Here is a 24,806-nt window from a genome sequence, read left to right as displayed (position 1 = left end):
TTGGGTCGCTTAGGGTGAGGGTTCAGATTTTCTTCAAAGAAACAGAATGCAACCATAAACTCATTTAAGCAGAAAATATAGCTCAGGGCATCAAAATATTAGCTTGAAAAAAGTTATCAACCTTGGCAAACCACACAAACTGTATTAACTGTGGTACAATTTTAATTTTTGACATATATATTGTTCTTGGAAATTAATTGCTGAATGGTGCTCTCAATGTGAATGGTTTCAGGGTTAAGTAGGATAAAAGTCAGGAATACCCAATAAACCATAGCTGTATCCGTTAAACTGGCAATGCATTCAGTGCCAAATGCAATGGTTTGAAAAGCTCAAACACTTTCTTTCAGATTTTTGCTTTATGGTCAATTTAGACAACAGTCCCATGTAGGGCCATACAGTCTATAGAGCCATATATACAAGAAAAAATAAGTGAAGATAACGTTGAAATATCACTTTTCCTAAACATTACTTCTGTCCTAAAACACAACCATGCCATCAAACATCCTCTATGTTTTCTATTTATTCTAACCCTAACCCTAGCTATGGGTTTGGGTCGGTTAGGGTTAGGGTTCAGATTTTCTTCAAAGAAACAGAATGCAACCATAAACTCATTTAAGCAGAAAATATAGGTCAGGGCATCAAAATATTAGTTTGAAAAGAGTTAGCAACCTTGCCAAATCACACAAACTGTATCAACTGTGGTACAATTTTATTTTTTGAGAAGTAAATTGTTATTGGAAATTTCCTGCTGAACGGTGCTCTCAATGAGAATGGTTTCAGGTTTAAGTAGGATAAAAGTCAGGAATACCCAATAAACCTTAGCTGTATCCGTGAAACTGGCAGTGCATTCAATGCCAAATGCAATGGTTTGAAAAGGTTAACCTACATTTTTGCTTTGCGGTCAATTTAGACAACAGTCCCATGTAGGGCCATGCCGTCTACAGAGCCATATATTTAAGACAAAATAAGTGAAGATAACATTGAAGTATCACTTTTCCTAAACATTACTTCTGTCCTAAAACACAACCATGCCATCAATCTTCCTCTATGTTTTTTATTTATTCTAAGCCTAACCCTATCTATAGGTTTGGGTCGGTTAGGGTTAGGGTTCAGATTTTCTTCAAAGAAACATAATGCAACCATAAACTCATTTAAGCAGAAAATATAGGTCAGGGCATCAAAATATGAGTTTGAGAAGAGTTAGCACCCTTGCCAAATCACACAAACTGTATCAACTGTGGTACAATTTTATTTTTGACATATATATTGTTATTGGAAATTTCCTGCTGAATGGTGCTCTCAATGAGAATGGTTTCAGGGTTAAGTAGGATAAAAGTCAGGAATACCCAATAAACCTTAGCTGTATCCGTTAAACTGGCAGTGCATTCAATGCCAAATGCAATGGTTTGAAAAGCTTAACCACTTTCTTTCAGATTTTTCCTTTGCAGTCAATTTAGACAACAGTCCCATGTAGGGCCATACAGTCTATAGAGCCATATATGCAAGAAAAAATAAGTGAAGATAACATTGAGATATCACTTTTCCTAAACATTACTTCTGTCCTAAAACACAACCATGCCATCAAACATCCTCTATGTTTTCTATTTATTCTAACCCTAACCCTAGCTATGGGTTTGGATCGGTTAGGGTTAGGGTTCACGTTTTCATCAAGGAAACATAATGCAACCATAAACTGATTTAAGCAGAAAATATAGCTCAGGACATCAAAATATTAGCTTGAAAAAAGTTAGCAACCTTGCCAAACCACACAAACTATATTAATTGTGGTACAATTTTAATTTTTGACATATATATTGTTCTTGTAAATTTCTTGCTGGATGGTGCTCTCAATGAGAATGGTTTCAGGGTTAAGTAGGTTAAAAGTCAGGAATACCCAATTAACCTTAGCTGTATCCGTGAAACTGGCAGTGCATTCAATGCCAAATGCAATGGTTTGAAAAGGTTAACCTACATTTTTGCTTTGCGGTCAATGTAGACAACAGTCCCATGTAGGGCCATGCCGTCTACAGAGCCATATATTTAAGACAAAATAAGTGAAGATAACATTGAAGTATCACTTTTCCTAAACATTACTTCTGTCCTAAAACACAACCATGCCATCAATCTTCCTCTATGTTTTTTATTTATTCTAAGCCTAACCCTATCTATAGGTTTGGGTCGGTTAGGGTTAGGGTTCAGATTTTCTTCAAAGAAACAGAATGCAACCATAAACTCATTTTAGCAGAAAATATAGCTCAGGGCATCAAAATATTAGTATGAAAAGAGTTATCAACCTTGCCAATCCACACAAATTGTAGAGATTGAAGATGGTGTTATGTGTGTTTGCGTAGTACAGTAATTGCTCCATTGATGGACTGACAGAATGGACAGCAGAGAAATTGAAATTTAAAGATGTGCAGCAACAAGGAGTAAGAAAAGATTATTTTAAATGTTAAAGATCCTGACGCTGATTCCTGTATGTCCATATAGGTATCTGAATTATAGAAGATGAAAGCACATGTTTCAGTTTTCTAATAAGTGCTAAATATTTATCAGATGGTATTTGCTCAACCCCTTTTTCATCATACATGCAACGAGGTAAAGAAGTTAAATGAAATTGGATGGGTATGCATGCATGATACTTAATACTAATAATATACAATACAGTCCGTATATGTAAAGGTGAGCAGTCATAGTAGTTTAGGAATAATGCAGATAATCGTCCATCTTTATGTCTATCTGAAAACCCTGCTATTCCACTTTTAACATTCCATGTATCACGTCTCCCAGAATGCTATTGGTAGCCCCTCGGGGGAGAATTCTGCTATTTATTTATATCCTCAGTGTCGTCTCCAGTTTGTTCAGTAAAGCCATTGGGGATAGGAGTAGCAATTGCCAAAGACAAAAAAAAACAACAACAAATGGGCAGGTCTGACATGATGAAAGCAAAAGAAAGCAGATAGGTTAGGATAGGAGCTTCTTTTTGTGTCTGTTTTGGGGTTTTTTAAACCATTTAACTGAGTAAACATAACATGATGTTTTGTCCTTTAGCCGATCAGTGATTATGATGGAATTGCAGACGTAATCTACTCTCCTTGTTTTATGGATCCTGCTTCTTCACATGCTCACCTGGCTGTATTTAAAGGGATAATTATTCTTAAGCTCCCTAATACTCAATTATCCTTTAATTGCTTTCTTCTGGAAACTCCTGCATGGGCTGGAAGTGAATCGCAGAGAGGCTTTCACGAGCAGACGATATGTTGTGAATGTAATATATCACTTTGGTCATAAAGTATGCTAACGTATGTAAAGCCGTGCGTATTATTTTTCCCTTCGATAAACGATCATGTTTAACAACAGAGAACTGAAAATCACGCCAAAATGAGTAAAAGAAAATAAATCTCATTGTCTGACTTTAAAACGTTTTGGACATATCCTGCTGCACAAGCCATTATGTCTGTTTCACGTGTCTTTCAGATTTCTCAGAGAAGCACGTGTGTGCAGTGAAACATCGGAAGTGCTGTTAGAGACAGATATGTGACAGCTGATCAGCTAATTTGGTTAGATTATAGAATGGAAAGGAATGCTTTTAGCAGTACACTGAGGTCTGATTGATAAAACTGACCTCTGATGGTCCTTGTTGTTTATAGCATTCTACATCACCATGGTGAGTCATTAGTGACACCATGCTGTATTTATCTTATACATAACTGCTTGAATGTGAAAAAGCATATGGATTCGATCTAGGTCAGGCTTTTGTAGGATGGAAACACACATTTGATTTGCTTTGTATTTGGAACAGCTTCACCCTTGTAAAATGGCATTTCTATAGAATTTGTTAACCATTTTTCTAATTTGTGCTAGTTAAGTCTAAAATGTATTCAAATAAGTAGAAGTGAAAGCTTCAGTAAATCATTATTTACACTTTGTGATGTTTTATTTATTACATTTTAAAGATGTTGCTGTCTATGAGGCAGACAGCTCAGATACCAGCATGGAATACAGAGTTCCTCAAGCACTCATTATAGGGAATACAAATGTATGCTTTATATGGTTTCTTTATTAGTTCTGCAAGTGACTAATTTCCATATTGGTAGAAAACTTAAAATAACATTTTTCTTCAGTGATTGCTGATTTTCCAATTTAAGAGAAGTGAGCAGCTGGACTTTGATGGAGAAATTCAATGCAAAAATACCTCTGGGACTGCTTCCTGTGCAGAAATCCACCTATTCTAAATTAGGACTCCCAAATTGCTCACAAGCAATCAGTATGTTCCTTGCAAGAAAGATGCAAGAACTTTAAATAAAGTTCAGATGGTGAAATTATGTTGATTTATATCTTTCTGCCCATGTTAGCTGCTCAATTCTTGCTGTAAACATTTAAAATATCCTTTGAGCAGTGAACATTACACTGTCCTCTAGGTACTCAGACCTTGTCAGCACTAAAGATAGACGTGGGTTACAAAAGTATAATGATCTTATACAGGCACACAGTATGTGATTAATATACCAGGAATAATGGTCATGTATTTACTCCTATACAAGGCACATGCAATTCTGGATATTGACACTTTGGCATTGCCTTCTTTAATCCTTCTTAATTTCATTTCCTTTGTTCTAAGCTTAATAACAGTTCGTGCATATGCATTACACTATGGTGGAGCTGGGAAATACCCTGAAAAGCCATACAAATACATAACTGCCTCCTCTCCCATCTTTATTATCTGTGTTCATGTTCCATCTGTGACAGCCAGGACATGGAAAAGGGACGTTTCCTTATGTCTTGTTCACCCAATTAAGAAGAGATTTTCCTGAATGGAAAAGATTCCCAACTGGCGTAACCTATAAAGGCATTCATCTGAGCACAGGCTGAACTAGGCTGATTGCAGGCAAGGTGTGGAGTTGTCAAAATGTTTTAACTGGACCTGTGGTCCAGCACCATCTTCCCCCCCACCCGCCTGACATTGGACTGGAGAGAAATCAATGTGGAGGTAGCTAGAGGGAACCATGTTGTTGGGGAAGGCCAGGACAGAAGTTGCCTTAGAGCCACTGAAGGACTGACTACACTGAGGTTCATTCTGTTCCTGGATGTGATGGAAGGAGCCACATCGGGTCGCTGACCAGAGCTGGTTTCAGTGAAAACTGCTGCTGGACTTCTCATTGGGGTCATATGTTGGCAACTGAGTCCCTTGGGGTTGCTTTGTACTGTTCGGCCAATAGGTGACTCTGGTGAATAAATTGTATAAAGTGTAATGGGTAGAATGATAGACTGAAATAAATGGGATATGAAATATAATAATTGTCTGGTCAATGGATGCGCTAGTGATTCTGGGAGATGAAAAGAACTTGTGAAGTTAGTAAGTTGCCTAGCACCATTTATAAAAGCTAAGTGGCATAGTTGTGCACAAAACAAAAAAAAAAGTCTGGGTTTTAGGGGTTACAGTGACATCAATAATAGATCAGGACTAAAACTGACAATCAGCTTTTTTCACTTTTTATAAACTGTTCAGTTTGAGCATGTAGGTTTTGCCTAAAGATATTCACAAATGTCGTTTGTAGATGATGAATCTAAGTAAAAAGAAGAAAAGATTATTTTTGCATGAATTGTTACAGACACTCTGAAAAATAGCATTTTGTTAATCAGAAAATGTTTCTAAACCACCAAATGGCATGACTTTAAACTCATGCTGGCTATTTATTATTTCTGTGATTTTTTTAGTAAACATTTTGAAAGAACAAATGAAACAGGACAGTTTTCAGTACATTTAATCACATGGCGGTTGTTCAGAGTGAATTCACAAAAGGGAATTAAAATTAACTTCAACACAAAATCTCTCAGGGTTTAAACAGGATGCTTATCCTGAAGCACTGACTGCCAAGAAGTATGTGCCAATGTTGGCTTGAAAAGAAGTGTAAAATAGGACTTGGAAAATGCTTGTGTATAAATATATAGCAATATAGCTTGTAATCTGATATTTGTAAACTTAAGTTGCTATTGATGGCTTTTAAACAATCAGTAACTGGAGTGGGTACATTGATTTTGAATTCATTTTAATAATAAAACACTGTTTAAATCCTGCTTTGTGCCTGGCAGAAAGGGACTCCAAGATGTTTAAATACCAAATAAAACACTTTGTAAAGGGATCCAAATAGCCAAACTAAATGGTTCCTGACAGCCTAGGGGTTGCATTTCCTTTCCAAGCCTTTCCAGATTGTTTATCGAGATTGGATTTGGTATATACTGTATAGTCATGTTGAAACCTAAGGTTTAGCATGGGATCATTCATATAATTGTGATTTTATATTTAAAAAAAATCACATTGGTCGTTACATTTTAACAGCTGAAATCTCCATCACCCGAATTTGCATAACTAGTTTAAGTGATTACATTATTATTTTTGTTGGGTTTTGTAATTGATAACTCAGATGCAATGTGTATACGTTCATTTGCTATAAAAATAGATTATATATAAACCAGTAGCTGCTGTTTAATGACATTTCGCTGCCTGCATGTTCCAAATATGTTCTCCACTTGGCAATCATGCAATCATCATACTGTAATTATGCCTTTTGAGTCTGGGGAAACCTGGTAATTTGGTTTGATTAGTTTTGCTAATGCCTTGGCAGAAAGCTCAACAGATAAGGAGAAGACACCCAAGAAAGCAACAAACATCAGGAGCCAATAGTCTTGTCAGGCACCACCTGGTATCCATCTGCATCACAATGGATTTATTTTTTTCTGTGTTCTGAGGTTTTAAATTGAAACTGATACGCAAACATTTTAGTGGGTTTTCCCACTGTGCCGTTTCCAGGGATGGATGCCGAATGACTCCCTTTGTTCATTCCTGAACTGCTGGTCATTCTCCCAGGCACCTTATTGCAGAGTCTAATTTTTTTCAGAGACTGAGATTTTTGCTGTCGATTCCATTTTGTGGGCTATTAAGAAACTGCCTTGCTTATTGAACTGCTGTAGTGATGAAAAGGGAAAACACATCAAGGCCGCTTAAGAGGCTCCCACACCATCCGTTGCTGTTTGACACGTTCATGTAACACGTCCCTAATGCATATTTTCTTGAATGTGTGTGACCAGTATCCAAGGCTCCCAATGTGCTAGAGAATTCCACATATGGCACTAAAAACAATTAACCAGTGCTCCACCACATTACTTCATATATAATTCTCATAATGCTAGTCCTAGTGAGCACAAAAGACCTTTCAGCCCTGTGGTTAATACTGCAGCCAACAATACCCCACTGAGAAACAGGCTGTTGTTGTTGCTAATTTATTAGTTCGTCTGCTCAGACACTATTGCTCTGAGTGAGACAAGATGGCGGTAATAGAAAAATGTGAGGAATGCACTTAGTGGCAGTCAGACAGACAGGAGGGCTGAGCTCTATGATACGTATAGTGGGGCTGCCACCGAAAAAGAATATTTGGAATCAGCTGCCTGGTGCAGACATGACTGCTTTCAAATAGTCACTGGGTCAGCCTGTGATTAAAGGCAAAAAAAGAGAGAAAAGGTTGAGTTTTAAAAGCAACACAAAAGGATGCATTTCTGTTTCTGAGTCTGGAGGTTTTGCTTTATAAACACACACAGAATTTCCTTTGAAGGGTCCATTTATCTTGAGAAGAGGGCACCATTTTGTGTGTCAAGACAAGATTTCTGCAAAGGAATGCTCTCATTGTGGAACACCTTTGAGTCTGCTGCACCAATTATATGGATAAAAGCACTTGTCTGGAAACCACAAAGTGCTGCAGGTGTCCAACTATGACGTGTGCAGTGTGTGAGTGACCAAGTATACCCAACAATTATGGATTGCCAGTCACAAAAGTAACATCCTGGTAGAGTGGCTGAATGGGATGCATGTTTTTTTCTCTGTGAAAGAAAGTGGAATGCAGATAATTGAAGAAATGGTGCTGAGTGCTAGATTCTCTGCTTGTCCTGTTCTTCAGCCAATAGTGAGGTGTGTCCCTCTTTTTAACAGCTCAACAGAGTTATTTAATTTCTTTTTGGTTGCTTATTCTTAAAGAAATACTGAATTTTATCATTTTCATAAAATTATATCACTTTATATGGCAATGATTTTGTTCAAAGTGAAAAATAATATAAACAATACTGTAGATACTGTATATCAGTATTTGTAAAATTAAGACTTAAATATTCAACTGAAGAGCATTCATTCCTCATAGCAAGGAATTTGCTTGGGTTTCATGTATCAAATGCAGTGAAATTAACATTAATTACATTACTTTTTGCAAGACATCTAAAATTACTATTTTGAACATTTGGTAATAATTTAAGTCTGCTTCCCATATACTCACAATGTATGAAGAACACTGTATTCTATAAAAATGTAGTTCTACCATATGGAGATCCATTTTGATGAAAACTTTGTGAAATAAATGAACTTTTCTTAACTGTACCAGCATACGGATCATTATATCCAAGTCTATGAACTGTGAATATAAATATATGATAATTTCATTCACCCATGCAAAATGTACATATTTTAGTAAGTCCTAATCAGACATGCAATATTGGTAACTATTTAGTTGGCATATACTGTACATATAATCAGAGATATGAAAAGATATTGGATAACTAACAGCTAACAGTTCTGATTTTGTGTTACTTTTATCTTTCAGTAATGCCTGTATGACAGTTGGCAACTTTGCATCATTCAAAATGATAAAAAGTCCTTTTTTAATGTGTACTTGAGTGCTAGAAAAAATACTTAGCTCTGATTCTGAAAGCAAAATTACACTGGTGATAATACAGTATATAATACATCGGCGGGGTGGTGCAGTGGCTCTGTGGCTAAGGATCTGCGCCTGTGGCTGGAAGGTTGCCGGTCCGACCAGCAGAGGAATCCTACTCCGTTGGGCCCCTGAGCAAGGCCTTAACCCCAACTGCTCCAGGGGCGCTGTATAAATGGCTGACCCTGCGCTCTGACCCCAAGCTTCTCTCTCTGTCTGTGTGTCTCATGGAGAGCAAGTTGGGGCATGTGAAAAGATAAATTCCTAATATGAGAAATTGTATATGGCTAATAAAGTGATCTTATCAGGTTATGTGGTAATGATTGATCTTGACAGAGAAGAAGACCTGAATGATTCAAATGAAAATTAGACATACAGGAAACTGGAAGGAAAAATATCTTGTTTATAATTATACAAATATTAATTTGCTTTGTAGTTAGTAAAACATGCTGTAAGAAACCATGAGAAATGGCTTTGAATTCCCTTAAGGATAAATACTGAAATCCTTGCATGCAAACCTTGTGTTGTCAGTATAGTGGGTTTAGTTATTCATTATATAAAGAGATTTGTAACATGATGAATGGCTCTGTGTTTTTAACTTTATATGAACTCTAGAAGGGAGTCATAAAAAGTTAGTCCTTATGTTAGGTGCTTCATATGAACGTAAAAGAAAGCCACATCGTACTGTATATTTAAAACCAGTACTGTGTATCGCTGTAGTGTGCTTTACACTTCAAAGAGTCTTTTCATCATCTGATGACAAAACATAAGATATTAATGTCAACCACTTCAGGGCAATGCTTAAATAGCTATTTCATGAAAACATGACAAAAATAAAAAATAAAAAGTCTGATTTTAAACAATAGTTTTATTTAAATAAAAGTCTCCCCCCATACACGGTCTGTGTGGTCCCATTGAATGCTTTCTGAGTATAGTGACATAAACCATTCAAACAAACAGAAATCATTGCACTCTATACAGTTTTGTATATATATACCTCTAAGGTTTTTTGACAACTCAGTGGGATTTTTGTTCCATTTGTTTCTCTTTGCAACATCTCACTGAGGAGACATTTAAAAAATGCAGGAGATAGAATATATGCTTTGAAGACGGTGAAATGTGAACCAAGATAAATTACTTCAGCTTCAGATACAAAGCAAAACACACTCATAGATTTTGAACTTGAAGTCTCTGTGGACATTTTTTAGATTAATATTGAGTAGCACAAGATAATAAACACCTTTTGATCTTTATTTTTACCACAATTATTTTCTAACCACCAATTCTGTACAAAATGGTTAGATATTTTCTATGAGTCTCAATGGAGTTTGCAATGAAAATCTGTGAGGGAAAACGACCACACTACCTATACTATTTCCTGCTCCCTTTGCTCATGTACATAAGAGACATCAGACCTTCCTTCCCAGCATTCTCTGCTGTATCTCTAATTATCCAGATACAGTCTAACCATGTGGGTTTGAGTCCAAAAACAAACATGGAGATCATTTATCCATTTAGTGGTGGTGTTGTACTCTTACAAATAATACATAATGATCTTCCCAGAATATATTTCAACCACGTTTCAGTGTGGTGTCATATTCTCATCTGAATTCACTTGCAGCCTCTTACCCTCTTCACATATCCAGAGTGCCTTGTTAAATCTTGTCTGCTGCTGAAATCTGTAAAATCATTAAAGCACTCCTTTGACTAATACAGTATGTCTTTTTCCACTCTTCGATGTGTTAGCAAATACAAGAGAATTGGGTTGATTTACATGATAAGTACCACTCAAAAAAAGATCATCAGCTACTTTGAAACAATAAAGAATAATTGAGACAGAACAATAGCCTATAAAATACAGGCAAACAATAATGACAATGTTTCTGACATCCTTTCTTCTGGAAAGTTATAAATGATTATAAATTATACATGTCTAGTAGCTAGACTAAAGGTAATACAGTATGCTTTATTAGAAACAAGTCATTACCTTGATGAACCTATAATACCATTTCTGAGTTTACTGTATATTAGGTTTGAAATATCCTTGATAATCACAGTACTTGAATTTCCTATTTCAGACATACATCAGTATTTATGCACATTGTGCTACAGTACTGCACAGTATGTACTAGCTGAATGTTACTGGGATTCTCAAAGACAACATTCGGTTAAAGAAAAAGGGCTTGAAAACTATGAATAATGCACTCTTTCTAACTGTCTTGCCAAATAAAAATCGTCTGTGTCTACCAGAGATACAATAAAGTGTACTGTTTATTCATTTTCACTAGGAAAAGGTGCATCGTAGCTTGAAGTTTCATTAGGCAAAGCAATTACAGGGGACTCTTGCAGATATTAAGGACAGCTTTTCAATTTCCTTTATTGTCATTTTTCGACTGTTTCTCCATTTTGGTAATTCATCTCAAATTTAAAGTAAAAAGCTGTTGGCCCAAAAGATTGTTGACAGGTTAAAAGGAATGCTACCCTCAGTTTGTCACTTTTCCATCTTGCTTAGAATTGTACAGAATTTAGGAATAGCTAGTACTTCCTGCCATGCCAGCAACACATGAAGATTAACTGAACAAGGCATTTCAATTTCCTAGCCCCCGGTCAGAAAATTGAGTTTTCTTTTGAAGGACTGTCAGATCTGCCACCAAAAATGTTTTGAAAAAGTACTTTGGGCAGTTGAAATTTCAGGTGCTGAGTAAATTGTTTGTTTTTCTCATTTTTTACTTCCTTAATTTAAAATATGCATGCCTTTGGTGAACATATGCATTCCAATCTGAATTTCATTTTCTTTAACAGAAAAGTGTATAAGCTGTATATGTTCAAAGAAAACAATTTAAAATAAAACATTCAACAACAGCCCCTCCTCTATAATCAACCGCAGATATTGTTTGCAGGGCACATCAAACATTATAGCTATGGTGTGGACGTGAAAAATAATTGCATGTGAAAATAAACATGTCAACAAACATTTTAAAAGTCAATTTATATTGTTTCATGCAAGAGTATTTGCCAAAGATTTACTGATTCATTACACTGATTCTGTGGACATAAAAAAACCTCCTAATGTACGCACAGAAAATTGGTAGATCCAATTTATTATAGCATGCACATTAATAGTTCCTGAGCTTTTTGTAACATGAAAATAGCATTGTTTTATTCCTCTCTGCACTCTGTATTATCATACAGATCTCCAGAGTGTCCTTGAAAAAGAATGCAATCTGATCTGCGGTATTTCTCTGTAGAATCCCCATATAAAGGTGCCTGAGTGCACTGCCTCAGCACAGTGGCTGCAGCACCTCATGAACTCTTGCCCTTGATAATAGCCATTCTTCAGTACTGTATGTTAATCATCATGGCAGATTCACACTATCCATCTTGCGGGGAAGACAACAAGAGACAAGACTATGTTCAAAATGGCTCGCGTCACACTGATGGGCTTATCTCATTACTGTATCAATTTACACAGAGTGTTGGAAATAAAGCACTTATGACAGAGTGGACATCACCATGTCTATTTGTTAATCGCTGGTATTAGTAACAGAGCTGAATGTAACAAAAGAAGGGCTTAAGGTTTTTTTTTGTCTGTGTTCTGTTTCATTTTGCTGATGGGCAGAAAGATTTTGCCTGACAAAGCCAGTGCGTAAAATAATCATATCAGAAGGAGTGTTTCCATTATTCACTCTGGAGGCTTGTTGTAATACAAAGCCAGTAATTTGTGAATTTACAAACCTCAGCAGAAAATAATGATCAACAAACTGAATTGGAACAGCAAGCAATTTACCACCCTTTTGCAGTGGGGTGGGGGATGCATACTGTATGTGAGTGTGTGTGCACGTTTAAAAACAAAGAAAAACAAAAAATACATGCATCCCTTGGTAGTACTGTACCTATGGTCACTCTGAAAAGAACATTCAAGTGCACTGTGTGAGGCTGTGCATTGAGAGAGCTGACTCTGCACCCGTATTGCAAGAAGGAAACATATCAGATAAAAAATGTTAAGGTCAGCAAACCACGGTGTTCGGACATGCTGACATAACCACATGCCATGAAAGTAATGTTGAGCAAATGTAACTTAATGAAACATTGGTTTATATTGCACTGAAACTTTTAATACTGTACTTTTTCCATCCATGGAATGGATATTGAGATCAAGTGTAGAGAGGTGCCCTGGGAACAGAACTGATGTAAGTCCAGACTTGCAGATGTTCTGCGTGTAAAGCTGCTACAACACACACACACACCATGGCATGTTTTCAAAGTTGTACAATATCAATTCTCCAGCATCATCCTAACATAAATACTAATATGTAGATTCAAACAAAAAGCCAAGGCGAAGCAAGAGTGTTATTTCAATGTTAGTACCAAGGCATAACACTTATTTTCTTTCAGGTGTGGCAGTGTGGCGGTAGTATGGAGGTTTTGCCTTGCGCCCGAGTCGCTCACATTGAACGCACAAAGAAGCCTTACAACAACGATATTGATTACTATGCAAAGAGGAACGCACTGAGAGCCGCAGAGGTGTGGATGGACGAATTCAAGTCCCATGTATACATGGCCTGGAACATACCTATGAATGTGAGTACTTTTGCATGTTCTTAAAGCTGTTGTTTTTTGGGGAATTATTCCTAGGCTGGCATTTTTGAAACATTTGTCAACTGTAACATTGTTGGGTCTTTCGATTTGCCTGCTCCTCAGGAGAAAAGCAATTTTCATATTACCAAGCTACAGGATGATTCTTAATTTCTTCAGGAAGGCAAGTCCATTATCTTGGAAGCTGTTATTGTTCTTGCATAAAAACATAAGGAAGTTTACAAAGAATAGGAGGCTTTTTGGCCCATTTAGCAGTCAGTAGTTAATTCATCCAAGGATCTCATCCAGCTGTTTCTTAAAAATCTTTATCTTTGGCAAAGAACTATTTAAAATTAGATCATGTAATTGATGGCTTAAATAAATAATCAAAGTACTGTATTTAAAATCCATAACAAATTATTAACATAATAAATCATTAGATGATTCAGAATGAGCTACTGTATATAAACATGGCTATGCAATACTGGATTTATACCTTTAAATGGCTAGCCCAGTAAATGTTGAGGACTAATTGAAATGATGTGCAAATGAGGTAGAATTCAAAAACACTCTAAAAGGTGACCTCTCTGCATCCCATGGGTTAACGATCACTTACCAGTCAATGCAAACAAGCACAGGATCAGCTTATTATTAAGCACGAAACGTGCTGTAGACTTAGCAGTAATACAAAAAAAAACTATTCAGAATTTGGAGGATGCAAATGTTAAAAATATCAGATGGATCAATAGCATTAGTTTGAATACACAAATGTGAAGATTGTTTTCATGGTGTTTATACACAATTCTGTCTCAGTTCTGACCATACTGTATCTATCAAGTGAAACTCTCTGGTCCAGTCAAACCTGCAACAACTTTATGACTATGCCATGAAACATTGTATTAACCTCATGGTAAAATTGCACATACTACAGTATATTCACCAATACAATAAATCCTGACATTCTCTATACCAAATACTATTTTTAGCTGTTTTCGTTTATTGGATTTTTTTTTTAATTTAACAGCTTTGTGGTCGGAATTCTGGATATAGCTGGATACAACCCATCCTTTTGAAAACAGGGAATTTAGATGCTTAAATGAGTGTAGTGACCTTCACACCCCACCCTCAATGTTTCTTCTTGTGAGAAATACTGTAAGCCAGTAATTGAAGTAGCTGTCATCATTACTTTAAGTATGCATGTCCCTGCTTACTGAAGCAATAGAAATGCTACAAGTAAATGGTTTCCTCAAGCACATAATTAAGTTAATTACTTTTAAAATATAAGATATGAAACAAAGCTAAAGTAAACAGAACAAAATGGTGATTTATTGAAATCTAAAATATTATGCGTGCACCGTGAGCTACAATTTCAAAGACCTAGCAAAATAATTATTGAAGAGTACTGTAGGTGCTGCAATTAAAATATTTACACACAGCATTTGAAATACCAGAGCCCTTAATGAAGCACTTTGTCTTTGGAGGTTAAACTCTGTTTTAGCTATTATACATTCTCATCATAAATCTTGGAAGGTGTCCACATTATACCATGAGTGCTTTGAGCTCTCATAATTAAAGACCTGATTAAAATTTGCAAAGCATAGCATCAGCTCTAATGGAGGAACAATGGGATTCTCATGAGAGTGGCATTACACTCATTCTCTTGTAAACACTGCCTAAAAAAGTTCACCTTCTCAGAATCAATAGGATAGGTCTTTTCCACGTTTGGTGTATTAGTTGTCACGCTGCAGCATGCGCTTTCAGACAAACAGTTAAAGATAAAACAGTAGTGTATATGAAAATGTATATTTCCACCTTGCAGGGGGCATGGTGTTTGGGAATAGACTGCAAAAATGTGCAAGTTTAATAATGCTTTCTTTTACTGCATTTTCACAGATGTTATTCCTACAGCTCACTTTCTAAAGTTTTATGCTGCTTCTGACTCATGTTAAAAGTAAAAGGAGAAAATACTCTGAATGTTTGTGCATTGATAGTTTCTCTCTCCCTCTTTGCTAATTTAACAGAACCCTGGTGTTGATTTCGGAGATGTTTCGGAAAGAATCTCCTTGAGAAAAAGACTACAATGTCGGAGTTTCCGGTGGTATCTTGAAAATGTCTACCCTGAGATGAGGATTTACAACAACACCATAACCTATGGAGAGGTAAGAACTGAACCGAAAATGAATCCTTATTTTTAAGAAGGTTTTGATCATTTTGTTAGAAACAAAATGTGATTCAGATGGAAATGTTTGCTGTTAAAGGAATTGTTCCAGAGATGATGAATCAAAATGAAATTAACAATGTCAGTCCTTTTTACTGTGCTCTGTAATCTCCATTGTAAAGTAAACTAGGAGTATAATTTCAAATATATGATCAGATTATAATGGAGTCAGACTTGACAGGGAAAGTGTACTAAAGCAGTCATGTGTTGCAGTTGTGTTGCCTGTCATATCTGCAAATGATGAAAATTAATTAATTATATTATTGGCCACTCACTTAATGTCCTATTTCTTTGTTTCAGCAGAAATTTAAATAAACAATACATGCCAAAAAGTAACTATAAACATTTGCAGAATGACATATCAGATTATTAATATTGTACATGCAGTTAAAATGTTATTGCTGTAGAATATCACTTTGATAGTTTGTGTTCAGTTCAATAATGTTTGAATTTGCTATGGAGGATCAGGATAATCAGGACTATTCATGTTTTTTCATGTCAAGATAGAACACTTATTTGCAAACAAGACCATTCTATTGTTTCAGACTATTGTTGGAAATGTGGGACATGGACTTTAAACAATAGACCTCTGCTCAATTTCATTGTTAACATCTAATGTACATTCATTTATTTTTGTTAAATATAACAAAATGTTACATAAAGCATTAAAAACAGAGAGATGTAATAGAATGTTATGTTCCCATAGCAACTGTGTCTAGTTCTATTGTTTTAAATGAGGACTGTAGGTGATTGGGTTTTAATTCAACACATTAGCGACAGGCATCCATGTCCGATTTACTAAGCCAAGGATGATATATATCACTAAATTATACCTAAAATTGTATGCTTTTTGAGCTGAAAAAGATGTTATAACAGTTACCCTCATAATGGTGACAATCTATTTCACATTGATTTCACAATAGAAGTAACAATATTATTAGAATATTAGATACAGCATTGAAAGAAGGAGGCTACTAGTGTGCTGAATGCTTTGTCCTACAACTACAGTAATTATGAAATATTATGAATTCAGCTTACTTTATATTATTTGAAATTAGTGTTTACTGAAAACTGCTTTCATTTGCCAGTGATCTGTACCACAGTGAAGTGTCTGGCATATCTAACTCATAAGCATTGCTCTATAAGAACGCAAGGTGTGATGTAAAAGTCTTAGTACTGTATGAACTGAAGTGAAAGCACGAGATCGGGACACATCCCACTGTAACACAAAGATCCTGCCACAGTGATATCACAGTGAATAGGTGGTCAGATATTCTTTGCAAATTAATACAAATTTAAAAGTGATCTACTGCAAACGTTTCACACACTGTCTCATATGCAGTCAATAGAATTAGGTATGAACCAGGTCTTGAGGCAGGAGTCACTCACACTGTTATAAAGGAATGGTTTGCATCATCTGTACTTCTTTCTTACTGCAAATCTATTTGATTTGTCTTTTTTTTCCATATTTATCTAGTTTTTCATTTTGTTTAGATAGCTTATGGGGGGACCATAGTGTGGTGGTTAGGTTTCTGGGTTCATGGCTGGTGTGCTGTGGGTTCTAGTCCCCATAGTTGTGCCTAGAATGGGATACATTATCCTCACTGCTCCTATCCACCCACCTCTGTAAATGGACGGTCGACCCATTCAGGAGTAAAGTCATGTCTTCTCTGTTTGCTTAATGCCATGGAAACCAGGATGGACTCTCTGGACTGACAGATATGGACCTATCTATCTAGATTTTGGAATATTGTATCCTTACTAAAAATAATAGCAATAATGGCTCCCCAAAATCAGCTGAGAGGAAAAAAACTTCATGAAGCATGGAAGCAGCAGGGGTGCAAGCACTGTTTCTTCATTTGTCAAGATAAATGATATACAGATTCAGAACTTGGCGTGGACACCTGAAGGCTTTTTGCTGTCCTGACGGATCAGTGATGCTTGTCTAGAAGCTCTTAGTAAACCACTACGTGATAAATATTTTTTGTCTGGTTCTTCCCCAGGTGAGAAACAGCAAGGCCAGCGGCTATTGCTTAGACCAGGGATCTGAAGACGATGATAAAGCCATTCTATATCCTTGCCATGGGATGTCATCTCAGGTAGGTGCTTTTATTTTTTTTTTCTCTCTCTACACCCGGACGCCATGGTTGCCTTTATTTGTCCGGGGCTGTAAGACAAAGAGATTCCCCCAACAAATTGGTACTCTAGGAGTGATCAGGGGAGCTAGGGTGTTATGGAGAGAAAGTGAGCAATGTAGGGAAGATAAGAAAATATGAAAGATTACAAATGAGAAGAGGTTGGCTCATCTAGCCCTTTAGTAAGGTTCAACAGTAGAAGACTGGGTTTTTGGCGTGTATAGGGGGTGGCCTTTTCTCCTTAACATGTTTTTGTAAACCCCAATAAATTCCTGGAATCCCTGTCTGAGGAGATTTTCACTGTTTAATATTCACTTACAGTATGTCTTGCCCTCCACTACTACACAAAATGTCACTTGGCCATTAGAGACTCCTGCAGCTTGCTTTGAAGGACAGTACAATTATTTACTTCCTGGCAATGGAATAAAATAACGGATAAAGTTATCAACATTTCATCATAGATGATCACAAGAGCCAAGCAGAAGTCTGTCATCAGGTTAGATTTTAGCTATTATCATTCCCTGCAGGCCAAGGGAGACAGGCAGAAGGTGTTAAAAGGCATGCAAATAGAGAAAATATGTTAATTGTGTTGTTAAAAAGCTCCATGGCATGGAGACTAAATGCAATGTTGCAATACCACAGACAATTACATTAATGTCGAGTAACAAATTAATGATAATGAATTTAATAATTATTTAATTGAATTAATAATTATTAATTTAGTTTGCCAAAATACAGGCACCTCACCTGAGCAATGCACAATGTGCTTTTCAACTAAAAATATTCTGCCTTTCTTACAAAAAGCATTGAGTCAATCTTTAGATGCATCGTAAAACACTTGACCAAGTACATTTCTACAAAATATCTACATAAGGATCCTTGCAAAGTCTTTTTCCATTCATTGCAACATATCTTATGCTCTGGAATAAAACATATATATAGTGAAATTCTTAAATTATAAGCTGTATAGTCAGTACTTCAGGTTACTGGACTTGTGTCTAATTGTACAATGCAGACAATCAGCTCCAGTGAAACATTTGTGCAAAGACATTCAGACACGCATATTTGAAAGGAAATGCATTTCACTTAACAATTTGTCCTGCTTAATTTAAGAACCCCTTAAGTCCTCTGGGAGAATTGAGAATAAGAAGTGTGAGTTTCCACAGCATGCAGTGCCACTGCTCAAGAGGTCATGTGTTTTTATCCTGGCAGTCTCTTGTAACCCCTCATGTTGTGGTATGCTTCCTAATCTTAGCACATCACATTGCAGCGCTATCGCAACATGGTAAAGGACTGTATGGTGGGCCTCTAAATATCTGGGAAATAGGGCAGGATTAAACCTGCCAGCGTCTGGCAGTTCCTACTGCAACAAACACACTATAGGCAACAAGAAAAGACTGCAGTCTCCAGTACACTAAGACAATGGTGTGAGTCATTTCGGATATGTACTGTACTATAGATATGTTTCCTGTAGCAGAAAGATGGCTTTTTAAACGTACAAGTACATGATAATGTTTGTATGGTTTGAAGTGAATGTTAACTGTTCCTGCCTTCCCCAGTTTTAATATTGTGCGATTATTGCACTTTATGAAAAGATGAGGCATTCCTGAACATTCTTACTACCTGAAACAAAACTGACTCATTAAAGATTTAGGAGACCTGAAAGTGCAGTGAAGCAGTGAAGCCATACTGGACCTGACTGGCTTTTTCAATACCTCCCGCAGATTAATACTTCCGACAGTCCAATTTTAACCTTATTAGAAAACAACAGGCATCAAGTAAAACCCAGGAACATATCTTAACAGGGGGATTACACAGCTCTTACCTTTGCCAAGTTCAATTGCTACTGACAAATGAGCTTACAAACTGTAAGATTTGAAAAACATTCAGTGGATGTAGGCTTGCACAAAAGGAACTACAACATATTGCTCATACTTTATTTAAAACAAGGATAATACCCCTCCCACCACAATGGCATTATTTTCCCTCATGCACATTATACTGAAACAATTTTTTACAGGATAAATGAAATAATTTCTACAGGATAGTCATTTAGTGATTTAGGCCTGTTGGGTTGTGCCGTCATTGGGTTTTAGGAAGGAATTCATAAACCATTACTTGAGCTACATATACTGCAGGAGATGACCTCTATGTGTGTCTCATATACAAAAGCTATTTAATGTCACTGGTAATTTACTCTGACATAAAAATACAGCCCAGCTTTAAACTAACAAGTGATAAAATAATATTAGTGCTATAATACTTACCTTAATGAGACTTGAGAGAAAACAGACAAAGTGCTTTTTTTAATCACAAATTCTTAACCCCTGAATGTAATTGGTCAAAAACGGACACAGAAACAATTGTTGTTTTGTAAAAGTATGTACTGTAGATGTTTAAAATGTTGTTACCTATTTCACTTGGGTTGAACCAACTGAGTAAAACTGAGTTTTTACTCAGTAAACTGAGTAAAACACTGTAGGTTAAGTCACTTTGAAGCTTGCATCAAGACACTCGGGTCTTAGTACAACGCTTAAAAAATGAATATTAGAAGATTCAAATTTAAAGAGAGCAAAACAAAAGGCGTGCTGTCCATTAAGGAAGAGGTCTTCTAAAACAGGTTGATATTACCGAGTATCACAGCAATATTCTTCTATTCACATTGCCCCACTGTATCTTACTGCTGTATCTGAGTTTGCAGGCTACCTTTTGAGGGCTTTTACATAGTACAGTGTACCCAATCCTGTATCATTATTCTTAAAAAGCTATGACACTGATTTTCTTGTTCAACTTAGAACTAAAACATGCTTGTTGTTCTATCATTAATTTATCATTATTGTAGCTCCTTTTTTTCCCCTACAACTGCAGATGTGTATACTGCATGTGGTAAAAGGTTAAACTAGTTTTCTTTGAAAAAGACCATTGCACACATTTTGCTGAACAAAGCAGTGGTTTGCAGTCTGATCATAGTGAATTATGGAACAGAACAACATCTGTGGATAACCTGTGAAAGAAATTCACAATGATGTGTATCTGCATTGATTGTTTCCAACTCCCCCTCCTTACAACCACCCCATTGTTTGGCATCTTGTTTCTCGGGGAATATTTTTCTTATGAATAATTAAATCTCCACTTTCCTGATTGCCTCAGCCTTAGTGAATGTTTAATGTAATGTAGAAAGACAGAACCTTTATTTGCAAAACGATATATTACAATTTCAAGTCAAATAGCTAAGAGCTTTCCAGGAACCAGTTTTAAAATTTTAGTTCAGATGTTTATAATTTTATCCTTAAAATATATTTTTTTAATATTTTTATAAGGCAATGTGTTGTGATTATTACTGCAGTATTTATAAATATGATTAAATACAGTACTATGCAAAAGTATTACTTGTAACAGCGGCAGTGGTTCTTGTGGTAGCTAATGCAAATCAGACATGAAACTAAACATGCAAGGTAAATTTTCAACATTAAACTGAAGTAGATAAAAAAACAGACTGATCTTTTTAGGATAATTGAAACACAGTGTTTCTCATCTTAATTTATCAGCCCCAAACTAAACATGACAGGTTATGTTTTTTTTTATGTTTTCTTTATTTGTCTACTGAAAAGGGTTTCTGCCTTTTCAAGAGTGTAATACAAATTCATTAAAAAAAATTAATCAATGCATTTTCTGGCAATGTGAAATATAGACCTTTTTAAAAATTATTAGTAACAAGAAATTATTTCCTAAACATTAATAAAGGATAGCTAAAAACATTTGGGTTTTGCTAAAAAAAATTCTAGAGGAAAAAAATGTTAAGTCAAAGCTTGTTCGGTCACTGGCAGAATTTTGTACTGTTTCTTAACTGTTAAGAAGAACAGTTAGCATATATATGAGGATTTGTGATAGCATTTTTTCTCATTGGAATCTTAGACAGAGATTAAAATTCTCTATACAGATTAGTGTTGTTTTAATCTATTTAATCCAAAACATTAGGCTGTTGATTATTTTGTACACCTGCAATCCACAACACAGAGCTTAGTGGAATTCTACTGATTGAAGCTTAGCAGCTCAACTACAAATGAGCACATATAATGCCTGACTATTAAGCTTGAAGAAACAGTCTTACTAAGGACTTTATAATGGCTAAACCAGTAAAATCACTGTGCAGTTTAGGCCCTGAATTCCAGACCTCCCTGGTCTAAGGTCTGACTATGAAATGAGCAAATTCTGTTTCCCCAAGCACTATTGCACAATACAAAGTATCACAGATGAGTGGCCTGAGCTGGGTGTCGTCAGACACCTTACATTTTTGTTAATGATAGCTGCACTGTTGCTTCAATCAATGTAATTTCTACTGGAGACAGTACAGGTTATGCAGGGGAGTCCAGGACAGGGAACTTTGACTAGTGCATGTATAACTAGTTTGCATTCCCCTATTCCCCCATACTGCAAACTGCTTAAATGTGTAAAGACACGCTGCTTAACCATTTAGTTCTAGAAATTGGGAGGGTGTGAAAATACTTGCCTTGGCCTTACCCTTGTCTGAGTGGTCCTCTTTTGTCAATAAAGAATGATTATTCAAGAACCAGCTGTACATTTTAACTTGCTCTCCACAGCAGATAACTATGAAGTCCAACTGGAAAGAGATTTTACTATACCTCCGCATGAAATTGATCCAAATACTTTCTTAAAGCTTGAGAGTAAAACTTGTCAGGTATTCTATTAATAGCATTTTGAATGAGGGGCTTTAGAAATTATATTCTCTTCTAAGAAACAAATGTAAGGAATGATGATAAAAAATAATGTACTGAATTGTCCAATTGATCCTTTCTGTTTTGTGTTTTTTTTTTTCACTTACATGTAGGTAGCTTTCACATGATGTAGGTGCTTAAGCTATTGAAAGAACAAGCGCCCACTTTAGTTTGAAATCTGTGTTCAGACGAATGTTTTTAATGTGCTGTATTCTCTGGGCCTTTGGCACAAGAATAAGAAAGCACTGGAAAGCCTTTTCTCGTCTGCTTTTATTCAGTTGGGAAAAAAGCCTATCAGCCCCTGTCATATGGAAAAAATACTCTCGTCGATGATGAAGTGTTGTTTGAATTGGCCATTGTACTGGCATAAAAAAATACAGCATACTTATTGGAGGAAAAAAAAGGAACTTTTTTTTTTAAATGGGCACTTTTGAAGGCAGCAGCATCTCACTGTGGGAGTTTACTTTCAGTGTCCTTTGAAATTTGTTTCTGTATTGATCTGTGACTAATTAGACAGGGATGAAACTTCAACAACATCTTTGGAAAAAAATAAACTGTAGTATCTATCATTGTCCATGACAACCTAATTTGTAGGCTTTCTGTCGCTCAGAATTAACCAGTTTATGTCTTTTCCATTCTAGCTGGCCCGTTATTCTACAGAAGGACTGTTACAGCTAGGACCCTTGGGGTCCACCACTTTCCTGCCCGATACCAAGTGCTTGGTAGATGATGGGAGAGGAAGAACTCCAAGTCTGAAAAAATGTGATGAGGTTACACGATCATCTCAGAGGCTTTGGGATTTCACCCAGGTGATTACAGATCTGAACAGCTTACACTCCACTGGGATAAGGAGGATCTCATTTAACTTACAGAATGAAATGAAAAAATGCCATCAGACATTTTAGAGAAGTACATTCAAGGTAGCATTTTTATCCAGGTATACATAAAGTGCTAGAATGCAAATTTCAACAGGAAAGTATTGACTCTGAATAAAACCCTTTTTGTTCCAGTATATTAGTCAAGCTGAAGGTATAACCTACTGTAGTTAAAATGAAAGCTGCATATGAAAATGCTTGAGATTTATCTCTTGGGATCCTCTCTTATGCCAGTTTGACATGCCCATGTGATCATGAATTTTTATTATTAAAATACTTCCTTGTACGTCTTCTTTCTTTCAACAGAATGGCCCAATCATAAGCAGGGATACAGGGCGATGTTTGGAGGTGGAAATGTCCAAAGAAGCAAACTTTGGGTTGCGGCTTGTAGTACAGAGATGCTCGGGCCAGAAGTGGATGATAAGGAACTGGATTAAGCACCCAAGGCATTAACATAAGGCTCCTGCTGTTGACCATTGGGTGTCTGGAGTCAGCCAGATGCATTCAGGGAAACAAGGCACTCATTTCCTCAGTTGGGATTGATACACTCAGATGTGAAGATGTGATGAATGTGTGGCGCCATACTAAAGCTCTCTGGCTGAAATTCTTAAGAACAACTCTGACTTTATCTTAGAAAGTCTTATGCCACAGGGACCCATGCTCTGGCAACAGAAATGAATGACAAGTCGCCCTCTTTGAAACAGTCCGTATTTCCAAAGCCATTTCCCCTCATATACAAGGAAGGACTGACAATGGGAATATCTTACACTTGGTTTCCTGAAGCATGGAATCATATTCATGTTTGAATCCAGTTAAGGAGCAAAAATAAATAAGACCTAATACCAGCTGTTTTTGCAAATGAGGAAAGACTGGCTAGGGCCAGACAATACAAGCATTAATACCTGTTTTAGATTTCAAAAGGGCAATGTGTACATTTTAATACCCTTTGCAACCTTGCAATACCCCTTGCAAATACATGGTATTGTCAAATTTACTACGCTAGCAAAAGACTGCTAGGTTATTTGGAGACCTGAAGAGTTCTTTTTCAGATATCAGTTCTCACAAGACAACACCAAGCCAGTTTTTTTTTTATGTTTTAACTTTCTGACTGATGCACAAACTTTCAAGACTGATTATGTGCCTTTTTTCATTATTATGCTATTATCTGAACTGGGGAATGTCAGCCCCGAAGCATGTCTGATTACTTTTACCAAGAAAACAAATAATATATGTAAAAATGTCATATAATAGTAATATATTGTAAAATTGAACAAGGCATCAACCTGAAAATTAAAAAAAAAGTTTTTATGATGACTTGTCAGCTTTCTTTAGTTTAGAATTTGCTCCAAACTTCCTTTGTCTTTGTGGTGACTTGATTTCCTACAACACAAAGACAATATTGCTAGTCAAAGGCACACTGCCCTCTTAAGGCAAAGAAGGAAATCTGAAAATAGTGCTTTTGTTGCATCCCTATGTCACAATGTACAGTACCTACACTGTGTAGCACATGG

General features: G+C 36.2%; 1 protein-coding gene across 1 annotated transcript in view; it reads left to right on the top strand.

The window, feature by feature from the left end:
• galnt9 (polypeptide N-acetylgalactosaminyltransferase 9) overlaps positions 1–24,578 on the top strand; it is a 151,380-nt gene extending 126,802 nt beyond the window's left edge. Inside the window, exons 7-11 of the mRNA XM_088935714.1 lie at positions 13,152–13,337; positions 15,353–15,490; positions 17,553–17,648; positions 23,062–23,229; positions 23,602–24,578. Coding sequence (XP_088791840.1) covers positions 13,152–13,337; positions 15,353–15,490; positions 17,553–17,648; positions 23,062–23,229; positions 23,602–23,748 — 735 coding nt within the window. The 3' untranslated portion in view covers positions 23,749–24,578. The remainder of the gene's footprint in view (positions 1–13,151; positions 13,338–15,352; positions 15,491–17,552; positions 17,649–23,061; positions 23,230–23,601) is intronic.
• The last annotated feature ends 228 nt before the right edge of the window (positions 24,579–24,806 follow it).

The sequence above is a fragment of the Atractosteus spatula genome, chromosome 17 (assembly GCF_055471065.1).
Source record: "Atractosteus spatula isolate fAtrSpa1 chromosome 17, fAtrSpa1.hap1, whole genome shotgun sequence".
Lineage (NCBI taxonomy): Eukaryota > Metazoa > Chordata > Actinopteri > Semionotiformes > Lepisosteidae > Atractosteus > Atractosteus spatula.
This window is presented reverse-complemented; position numbering and strand designations above follow the sequence as displayed.